Raw genomic sequence first — 10,799 nt, 5'->3', positions numbered from 1 at the left:
TAGAAACTGTGGGCATAAGATCAGATACGGAGGGCTAGGAGGATGAAGGAGGGGAGGAGGAGGTGTCGTAGGATGAAGAGGGAGGGGAGGGGGAGGAGGTTCATCCATTTATTGTTTCCAAATTGGAATTAACTTGTAACTTTCCATCCTATAGTAACAATCATTGAAGAACTTTCTCATATGAATATGATTTGATGATACATTCAAATAACTTTTCTTATTTATATTTATTCAACAATACAATATAAACACCGATGCAGTACATAGAGAGTGACAACTAGTGGTATTCTACATGGTTCCATGGTAGCACATAACCAACTTTGGAATATGTATCCAACTGAACACCACAACACAGCTAAAGTAAATTACATATGTCTATGCTTACTTAGTGCTTACTACACAGTAAGCTTAATTATTGTACGTGTTCTTCATTCATTTCTTCAACCAAATTTCCATCTCCTTTGTAAACTTCTCCATTGCCGGTTTTGGTAGTAAGATTGAGACCACGGTGGAGTCCTCACCATCTATATTCTTACACTTGGTGTGATAGCTTATCAACTTTGAAGTGAAATCCCCGGCATGAGGTGTGCCGGCAGCAACCAGCTCGGCTTTCCCGAACTTTAGTGCCTTTCCTCCAACCCACTTTGTATCACTAACCTCATAAGTTCTGTCCATACCGAAAGGTGACCACTCCCGCCATAATGCTAACAAATCCACCATTGACTTCATACACTCCTTTGTGGTGTCCCACTTGACTTTGCGCATTTTCTCAAGTATAGATGCAAGTGGCTTTGTAGCTAGCTCATCCACGGTGACTTCAACCATGGGAGAGAAATGTGCATTTCCATAGTAACCACGCGGGACTACACTTTCACCATTAATGCTTCTGCCCCGTGTATTCAAAGTAAACATGACACGCACCTTCTCACTTGGCCCATAACCTAGTGCCAATGTGCGACACCGCCACATGACAGCTGTAATGAGCTCAAATGTTGTAGTGGATTTGGACAGCTGCTCTGGGATGTGACTTCTCAAAGTATCAATCTCTTTTGGTCCAAAGAATAAATATTGCACTTCCATAGATTCTGGTGGAGTTGATAGCATCACGTCATCTCCCGTGCACTGTAAACCATGAATAAACGGTTTATACGCTGGGTAGACATGTGCAATGGAGGGTGGCATACGTGCTGTGAAAATGTCTCGTTTCCACACGGGCAAAGTGGTTGGTATAAGTTCGCCACATGCAAAGTCAGCGATAGTTTTGATAAACTGGAGGATGCCAAAACCATCGGCAATGCAGTGGCACATATGAAGCCCAATAACAAATCCTCCACATTTTAGCTGTGTCACCTGCAAATAATATCATGTGTGTGAAATTATAACATGATGTCTCAGAATCACTTATGGAATTTAGATAAGCAGTGAAAATAATTAAGATGACTATGTATAATTCAACAATCTCCCCTTTCTAAATAAATAATGTGAATCCTCATTTGTGTTGGATGCTACTCAGATTCTTGGAGTGTCAAAACATACTTAATTTGGACAATAGTCCCTTGGAAGAATATAAAATCCATCTTCTTTGGTACCAACAACTCCAATGTCTCTCTACACCGGAAATAGGAACTAGTGTTTTGGTAATATAGGTGTAATGTTTAATTTAGTTACGTGTAACCAAATCACCCAACCAATGAAAGCAAGGCTAAACCAATTTTGTTACTGTCTATACTAGTTTGGAGTGAATCACATAATTCTCTTTAAAACTATTTATGTTTTTTTGATAAATTCTTTATATATAAAGCTGACCGGAAATTCAATTCGGCTCCCGGATGCGTATGCTCCCTCTACTAAAAAATTATATTTCGAAATGTCGAAATTTTTTTACAAAAAAATCTACATGTACATCTCCATAATATACGTGCGTTCGTCAAGTTTCACGAAAAACCAATATTTTGTGTGGTCTATATAAAAAAGAGAAAGTTTATCTTGTGAAAAGCATTATTTTTAGCACTGAGTTTTGTCTTTTTTACACACGTCACATGATAAGTCGATTTTTTATGAAACGACTTTGTGAGCACGTAGCACGTGAAGATGTACATGCGAACTTTTAGTTTCAATTTTTTTAAAAATTTAAAATGTATGTAAGATGCATTTCGAAATATAGAGAGTATATGGACCCATGTTCCAAAACACCACTCCCGCTGAATAGTACCTATGAGGGGAGCTAGCAAGTTGTTTTCTTATCCATGCAAACTTTAAATTATATCCGATGCACTTACAATTTCATTATGTGATGCAACACTCTTTTCCTTTTTAATCTGTGTGGTTTTTCTCCAGAGTTTCAATGTTACTACGGTGCTCAAAACATCATACTAATAAATATGTAGCAAATCGATATACCATCACCCATACCATATGTAAGCAATAGAATATGAACACGTACAAGAGAAAACTGAAGAAATACAATTAAGAACCATCACCTGTAGGAAGAGCAAAGGCTTGCCAACCACATCTCTCGTGTCGCCGGCGTCTCCCAGGAACTCCTCGACGCACGGGTACGGCGGCACCAACGGCTCGCCGAGGTCCGCCAGCCGCACGTCGGTGGTCGCCTCCACGAAAACCACCCCTTCTCCCGTGCAGTCCACGACGAGCCTGTTCCCGTCGGGGAGCTTGCGCAGGCGTCCGGCCATGGGGTAGTAGTACACCAGAGCGCCGGCCACGGCCGCCTTGATGCCCCTCGCCACCTTGCCCGGTTTGACGTTCTCTCCCGGCGGGCTCTTGAAAAATCCGACGATCGACTCGTAGAACCTCAGCGGCAACTGGTCATCGAGGTCGGAGAGGGCCTTCGTTTCGACTGGCGTCGGCCGTGCCGGACGCACCAGCTCGGGCTCGTTCCGGCGTGCCGTGAATGTCACCATGGCTACGGAGTTGAGTAAGTGCTTGCCTTGTCGGTGTGTGTATATATGTCTGTGAGACTGTGACTGAGAGAGTGCTAGAGGCTAGAGTAGTACCGAGGCACAGTGAAAGCTGAAGATGACTCGCTGAAGTGGTTTGGGGCATGAGCTTGTGTACGATACGTCCATATATAGGCACCTCGGTGACCGAGGTCTCGATGGGCGGTGGAGACCCGTTCAAGGATGGATGGCACTGGCATGCAGGATAACAGAAGAGTAAAACACGGCCGGACGTACGACAGAGTTGAAGACTCTTTGAACGAGTGAGCCCAACCCTCGAGAATCAAGTCGTGCCGGCGCGACCATTTCATTTCTACTAGGTACTACACGACAACCGTCAACTTTGATGTGTTCGCCGACTCACTGCACTAGCAGCTCGCACCGGTCTCGCTTGGCTGCCCTGATACGGTCTTGTGAGAGAACCAACCCGTGGTTGGATGGTTAGGAGGGCAGTGGCACCCCCAGCCCACCAGAGTTCAAATCTCAGATTTGACACTTTGGTGTCTCATAAAGGCGGAATATTCTTCAGTGGGAGGCGACGTTCCCGTCGACAGCGAGGCGCCTGTGGTGACTTCGTCAATCTCAAGACTCGCCGGATCAGTTATTCAACGCAGTCTCTTGGAGGTGCTCATAGGGGTAGAGTGTGCGTGTGTGCGTTCATATGGGTGAGTGTGTACACTAGTGGAAAAGAGGTCTTTCGTCCCAAGCAATAGTCCCCGTTTTGAACCAAACCGGGTCCAATGGGGGGCATTGGTCCCGGTTCATCATTAAAACCCTTTAGTCCCGGTTCGTTTGGACCCTTTAGTCCCCCTTCGTATTACGAACCGGGACTAAAGGGTGGTCTATGGGGCAAAACCCTTTAGTCCCCCTTCGTATTACCAACCGGGACTAAAAGTCTACCCTTTAGTCCCGGTTCGTAACACGAAGGGGGACTAAAGGGTTTTTTGCCTCCCCATGCACCTCCACACCCCCCCCCCCCCGTGGATCGCCTTTTTTAGCACTGTAAAATAGAAAAGAAAATGATACAAAATTCAAAAAATAAAATCTTTTCAGATTCGTGTATGTTATGCAACCTACTATTCGGAGAAATTAAGAAATTCGAATTTTCACTTTTTTTGCTAAAAAAGTTAAAAAAATGGTAAAACCGCAATAACTTTTGCATACGACGTCGGAAAAAAAAGTATAATATATCAAAAAAATCCTGAGAAAAAGTTACATCCGAATTCACCAGGGTTTACCCGGTTAGCCAATTTTTAGATTCTCAAAATTCCAAATGAAAATATGAAAGCAGGAAGATTTTAGTTTTTGCCATAAATTCGGAATTTTATTTTTTTAAATTTTTTAAAATAATAATTACATCATGCATAAAGATTACTATTACTTAACCATAAAGTTAGCCAATTTTTAGATTTTCAAGTTTGGCAAAAAAATATTAAAAAATAATAAATTAAAAAACTATTATAATACAAATTAAAAAAATTATAATTATAATACCATTACCACAACATGTTATTACGTGCTTAGTTTTGTTTATTAAAATAATTATTTGGAATTCGAATAATAAATAAGTGTGACATCGACCAACATGTTAATAGGATTGATATGATACTAGTATCACAACATGCGCGCGAAGCACTTGGAAGCGGGATGGGAAAGGAACTTGGAAGTTAAGCGTGCTAGTGCTGGAGTAGTGGGAGGATGAGTGACCGAGCGGGAAGTTGGACCACGAGTAAGTAATTTGACTAGAGATTAAGGGTAGTTAGAGATTAAGTGGAGTTAGAAACTAAACTAGTTAAATAACTGAAATACTAGAAATTCTGAAAAAATAGGAAAAAAAAGAGGAGCGAAAAATAATTGGGAACCAAATAGATAAAAAAAATAACGAAATAACCTTTAGTCCCGGTTCGTGTTACAAACCGGGACTAAAGGGTTTTTTCCTCGACGCGCGCCAGCAGCCCACGTGGCGGGACCTTTAGTCCCGGTTTGTTTTACAACCGGGACTAAAGGGGGGGACCTTTAGTCCCGCCTAATTGGTCCCGGTTTGGAAACCGGGACTAAAGGCCCAAATGAACCGGGCCTATAGCCCCGTTTTCCACTAGTGGTACGCGTACGTATGAGCGTCTTTGATTGTACTGTGTTTCGCAAAAAAGATACGGTCTTGTGACGATTAGTACCAGTTGCGGTACGAGCAAGCATGGGAATATATCCGTAGTTCATACACCGGTTAAGGATGTCAATTTTACCAAGGGGTACGGATACCCGCGGGTATTATACTCATATTGGTACGGTTTGGATATATTTTTATCTTCATGGGTAATATACATATCTTACCCGTTATGTCATGGGTAGAGCACGCGTATAGTCTCATACCAGTGGGTATACACTCATACCCGTGTATTGTCAATTTCTTACCTGACACGTCTATTTTTGTTGTCTTGTGAGTTAAAATATGAGAATGAAATTTTTATATTTTGTTAATTGCTATGTACTCAAGTACCTCTTATTGAGTTGAGATAATTCATTTTTTATCAAATTTATTATCGATAAATGTAAAATTGCGAGTGGCAATTTAAGCTACCCACCGGGTATTCAATGGGTACATGTACCGCCAAGAATGGGTTTGCGTAAAGTTTTATACCTATGGGTATGGGTAGAAGTTTGTATACATTGACTATACGCATATGGATACGTGTATGGTATTGCTCGACCCTGCTCATACCCTACCATCGCCATCCTTGCCCCTGGCCAGATGTTGTATATGAAGCTATACAAAACGAGCCATTTAGCTTGTGTTTGGTAGATTGAGCCAAATTTTATGCTCCGTGGGGACCTCTAGGTGCTAGCTGTTGGTGGAAACTGTTAATTATATTTGGTAGTTAGAGATATTATGAGATATGTATAGGATTTATAGATCAGGAGAGCTTCTTAGCCTGTAAGTCTTGTACTTTTATATATACTCCTTCAAGGCTCAATGCAATATCCACCGTATTACGCCAATCTCTCCCTCTCTATTGTTCTACATGGTATCAGTCGCAAGATCCTAGACCTAGTAGTCAGACACACTTACGCACCACGTCGGCCCGAGGGGGGGGGGGGGGGGTTGCTCTCCATGACCTGTTACGGGGGCCACGCAACCTGTAAGAGGGTTAGTCCGCCGATTGGTTGATCGGCTGCCCTTGGGTCCTTTTTCCCAATCGGTAGATCAGTTTTTTTATCTGTCGGTCGCTTCACCGATGTTTCTTTGGTCTGCCGATCATAGATAGTATTGTGTCGCCCACCGCCCATCGACTTCACGCGCCTCTACTCCGACCATGGTGTCGACCTGGCACTCGGCTGATTGCCGCGACCCCTCGGCCAACTATCGTGCTTGCCTGTTGACTGTGTCACAATTATTATTATTATGCAACTTTATTATATTTATTGGTACTAACCTATTAATAGTTGCAAAAGTGCACATATTTATGTTTTATACTTTGTTGTGTAGGAAATAGGAAAACATTGAAGGAAAACCCTCATTATGGTGAAATCTGGAGTTTCCCGAAATATGTCTCTACAAAACACTTTTCAAAGATTGCCACATAAACCCCCGAAGAAGACGTCCTATAAAAACATTGCAAACCAACAAGTTTTAGAAAATTTTCTGCACATTCTTGTAGATATAAATTTCGTCCCAAACAGACTACGGAAGCTCATTTTAGAGACCAAATACTACAAAGTCGAAATGCAGTTTCAGGATTCCGAAAGTTGGTGACGTGATTGACACAAACTGTTGCCAAACTTGATGGATTCATCCAAGCCACGACTTTATGAGCTCATAAAGGACAGAGGGAGTCTTATGAAGGTTCTAGAGATGCCCAAGAGCTCTTGGATCAAATGGGCATCAATATCATGGCCTAGATTGCATCTCCATCTCTATATATTGATGAGAAACCCTATTTTTTGAGGAAGCTACCACAAGCCACGAAATCCTCCCCCTCCTTGGCGGCAGCTACCACAAGCCACGAAATCCCCCCCCCCCCTTGGCAGCCGCCAAGGAGGGGGAGGAGATCCTCCATTGTTGATCCATCACAACAAGGAGGGCCAAGCGGCCGCTGCCCCTAGGGTAGCCGCCGCCCTCTACAAGGCTCGCCACGCCAGTGCCCATCACCATCTCCTCCACGGGCTGCTCTTCATCACCAACGTCTTCATCAACACCTACAACACCACCCTCCATCTACCCCTTTGTAATAGCTAAGAAAACATGATGTGTATTGCAATCTATCACTTTCCCATGATATTTTGTACCTCTATGTCTATGTTTGAGTAGTGACTGTTCTTGGCAATTGTGAGATAATTTGTTGATCGTTGTATACTAGTATTTTTTATTATCTATGATGATCTCTTGTATTAATATATGAGTGCACACATATATTGGGGAATACATGATGTTGTCACCGTTGCATGATGATAGGAGGAGGGACGAATGGAGTTTGGCAGAAACCATATCCTAATTCTTAGGCATTCATGTTATATTAATTCATGATTAATCAAAGGAGATATAATTATGGAGACCTTTAAATTTATAGCGGTGGTTGAACTTTATATCTTAATAATTCATTTGTTTTCTCATATTTATGGCCTTAGGATCAATCATTACTGGTGTATTTGCTCATATATATGGTTGCACCTATCTATGGCTCCTCTCTAGAAGGAACACCAAAAATACTATCAATTGAGCTTCACTAATTGTGACAACCACACAAATAAAATGGTAGTTTGTCTGAACAATTACTCCCTTGAGTTACTTCACCTTACTCAACTTCACGTCACATCATTTACTTGCAAAGATGGGAGGAACCAAGAATAAAATACAAATCAACTTCATATATCTTTTTCGAAGGATACTGGAATCGGATCCTCGGACACAACAAAAAAAAGTTCAGGTCCATTGAGAAATGGGTTAACATCTTATTACAGCACGAGACGTCATCACCATCAACGGCAGAAAAGAAAAGCAGGAATTCAAACAAAACACACAACGTGCGTGCCACAAAACAAACAAACTGTGAGACACTTATCAACCCATTCTCAATTTCAAGTTCTTGCTCGATCGTCATCATCAGTACCGCCCGTCGGCGGACGGCCGGCCCTGCTGGTAGTCCTTGGCCTCGCCATACTGGTTGCGCTGGTGATTGTTGTCGTTGTCGCCGTACTGGTTGCGCTGGAGTTTGCTGTCGTTGTCGCCGTCGACGCGCTTCTGTCCGTTCTGCGCGTGCTTGGCATCGGCGTCGGCGTCGGCGCCGTTGGAGGAGGGCGGGCGCTGCAGGCTCTTGACGTAGGCCCAGGACTCGCGCCGGGAAACGTCTTCCCACCAGCGGCTGACGTTCCTGCGGCGCTCGAACATGCGGCGGGAGCGCGGGTCGGAGGCGAGGCGGTCGGCGTTGGGCAGGTGCGACAGGTCGGCGATGGTGAACTTGTCCCCGGCCAGGTACGCCGCCTCCTCCAGGCGCTGCTCGTAGATGTCCAGCAGCTTCTCCAGCTCCCTCTGGCTCTTCTCGAACAGCCTCCGCATCTCCTCCTCCTTCTCCTTGGTCGTGCCCGGTGGCGCCCCGGCCAACACGCGCTTCGTCGACGCGTTCACCGCGCCGTTGCCAGTGCCATTGACAATGCCCTTACCCATGCCGTTGACGTTGCCGTTCCCGTTGCCGTTGTTGTTGCCATAGCCATTACCATTGCCGTTCCCGTTGCCGTTCTGGTGCTGCTGCGGCATGGCGGGCGGCAGGAAGGCGAGGCTGTAGACCATCTCGGCGCTGGGCACGTCGAAGCTCTGCGCCTCCGTCTGCAGCCACTGCTCGATGGACGCGCGCTCCAGCGCCCCCGACCCGATCAAGTCCGGGTTGCCCTGCTTCGCGTACTTGTGCGAGATGTGCCGCAGGATGCCCCTTGACTCTGCATCCACCCACACACATTGCACCCATCAGAAATCATATCATTCAGTATCTCCCTTGCCGCGGTTAGTGCTTACCGGAGAGGGTGAGGTTGTCGTCCTCGAAGGTGAGCGCCTCGCCGCGCGGCTGGAGCTTGAGGTACTGGGGCATGCGTTTGGCGCCGTGGTAGGCGTCGACGCGGATGAGCTGGAACTCCACGTCCTTCTCGAACAGGCACATGAGCACGCGGGCCACCTCCGCCGACGTCGGCGACCCGAACACCTTCACGCTCGTCGGCGCCATTGCAGTGAACTCGAGTGTGAAGAAAAAGCTCGGAGCTAAAATGGGATGCTGCAAACGTTAGAGCAATGCTTGATTTGGATTGGGTAGCTAGGGTGGTGTGCTTATATAGTCGCCACTCGCCACGGGGAGATCTTACAAAATTCTTTGCTTCTTCAAGGGTAAATCTAAAGCTGAAAATCAAAGGAAAAGAAGAGGCAAAGACGAAAGCTATCGATGGGCACCAAAGGGAAACGGGATGCTTATCTATGTGACAAGATTGTCTCATGTGTGTTGCCATGGCAGCATGAATGCATGATTGTACCCACAAGTAATAAGGTGGGCATTTCCATTCTTATCAGAGGACAGTGGGATTCGTCTGCTTTAACAAGAGTGGGCGTTGAGCAATTTGAAGATTTGAGACACAAAATGAATAGCAGGAAAGAGGTTTCAGCCCTGTTTTGCTCAACTATATGCGGTCTATATGTATAGTGTAACGTACTGCCTGTGAACTTACCATATGTGCTAACTTGTTAACAAAACATTAATAAATAAGATGGAAGTGCTAGGGGCAGATGAAAATTTTGAACTATGACCACGTGCATATAAGATGAAAGCATGACATGACAGATAGTCACATCTTAGTAAGCAGGAGGCAAAAGAAAAAGTCCTCAGCAAAGCTCATACACTCGAGAACTGAATTCTCCAAAAGCCCTCAATCTAGTCGGGACTATCGTAAAAACTATTTAAAAGCCTCTGGAATACTCAACTGCTGATCATGCCCCTCACAGGGCCCATAATTAGAATGCTTCCAATATTTCCAACACATAGTAATGTCATTAACATTTGGACAGAATTTCTGACCGTGGTATCTTACTCAAAAGTTGCGAAAAAAAAAACTCCATGCACATGGAGGATAAGTAGGTACATGCACATGTAAATGTAAAACTTAGTAAAGACATGATCATTTGCGAGCCTGAGCGAACTCACAAGTCACTATAATACTACGTATAATATTACTTACTACCTCCATCCACTAATATAAGACGTTTTAGCAAGATAATTTAGTTTTATATTAGCGAACAGAGAAAGTACTTCATTTGTACAAAAATATAAAATATATGTAAGCACAGAGAACGAATGGTCTTTCTACACGTCTTACGTAACCTTGCATGATCAACTTATTAATAAAAGGTTGTTTGCATTGATTGATATAGAGGCCGGTCTTATTCACCTTTTCGGGAAAAATCGTCTTATGGCTTTTCTTCTCACTATTTTAAAAAACTGTAAATATGATATTTCATTAAGATGGACCTAGGATTACATTATACCTTTTCAACATGGAGGCAATATGAGTGGTAACATTTCGAGATTTTCTATTCTCTTTCCCACATCAAATTTACCATAATAGTGCTCTTACAAAGTTGATATTGCTCTTTAAAAAAAAATTGTGTGCTCTTCGAAAAGAGGCTTGCTTCTCTGATTTCTAATATACGAAAACCCACGGAGTTTCCACTACTACCAATGATCTCATGTAGCTATCCCAAATTATGCGGTGGCCCCAGATCATTTGTGGCAGCACGCCATCGTAGTGGTATCGTGTCGTTTCTCTCGACCACATCGGCGGCGCCCTCGCTACATGGTGGCTGAGGCTCTTGGC

General features: G+C 44.0%; 2 protein-coding genes across 2 annotated transcripts; both read right to left on the bottom strand.

The window, feature by feature from the left end:
* Nucleotides 1–432: 432 nt before the first annotated feature.
* On the bottom strand, nucleotides 433–2,933 carry LOC127349241 (acyl transferase 1). Its single transcript, XM_051375002.2, has 2 exons — nucleotides 2,454–2,933; nucleotides 433–1,350 (listed from the first exon to the last, which is right to left on the bottom strand). Exons 1-2 carry the CDS (start codon nucleotides 2,916–2,918, stop codon nucleotides 433–435), a joined length of 1,383 nt encoding a protein of 460 aa, XP_051230962.1. The 5' UTR covers nucleotides 2,919–2,933.
* A 4,925-nt stretch (nucleotides 2,934–7,858) lies between these two features.
* LOC127297159 (glutathione S-transferase F11) lies at nucleotides 7,859–9,248 on the bottom strand. The gene is made up of 2 exons (XM_051327456.2): nucleotides 8,959–9,248; nucleotides 7,859–8,882 (listed from the first exon to the last, which is right to left on the bottom strand). Exons 1-2 carry the CDS (start codon nucleotides 9,161–9,163, stop codon nucleotides 8,053–8,055), a joined length of 1,035 nt encoding a protein of 344 aa, XP_051183416.1. The 5' UTR covers nucleotides 9,164–9,248; the 3' UTR covers nucleotides 7,859–8,052.
* Nucleotides 9,249–10,799: the final 1,551 nt, after the last annotated feature.

This window comes from Lolium perenne, chromosome 4, assembly GCF_019359855.2.
Source record: "Lolium perenne isolate Kyuss_39 chromosome 4, Kyuss_2.0, whole genome shotgun sequence".
NCBI lineage: Eukaryota > Viridiplantae > Streptophyta > Magnoliopsida > Poales > Poaceae > Lolium > Lolium perenne.
Note: the sequence above shows the minus strand (reverse complement) of the source record. Positions and strands in the feature narration are given on the sequence as shown.

Excerpts from the sequence above, each read along its gene's own strand:
- LOC127349241 (XM_051375002.2), bottom strand. The coding sequence starts at position 2,918 with ATGGTGACATTCACGGCACGCCGGAACGAGCCCGAGCTGGTGCGTCCG. Across the intron at positions 1,351-2,453 it reads TTCTTAATTGTATTTCTTCA|GTGACACAGCTAAAATGTGG; the intron begins GTTTTCTCTTGT and ends TATTATTTGCAG.
- LOC127297159 (XM_051327456.2), bottom strand. The coding sequence starts at position 9,163 with ATGGCGCCGACGAGCGTGAAGGTGTTCGGGTCGCCGACGTCGGCGGAG. Across the intron at positions 8,883-8,958 it reads CGACAACCTCACCCTCTCCG|AGTCAAGGGGCATCCTGCGG; the intron begins GTAAGCACTAAC and ends GGGTGGATGCAG.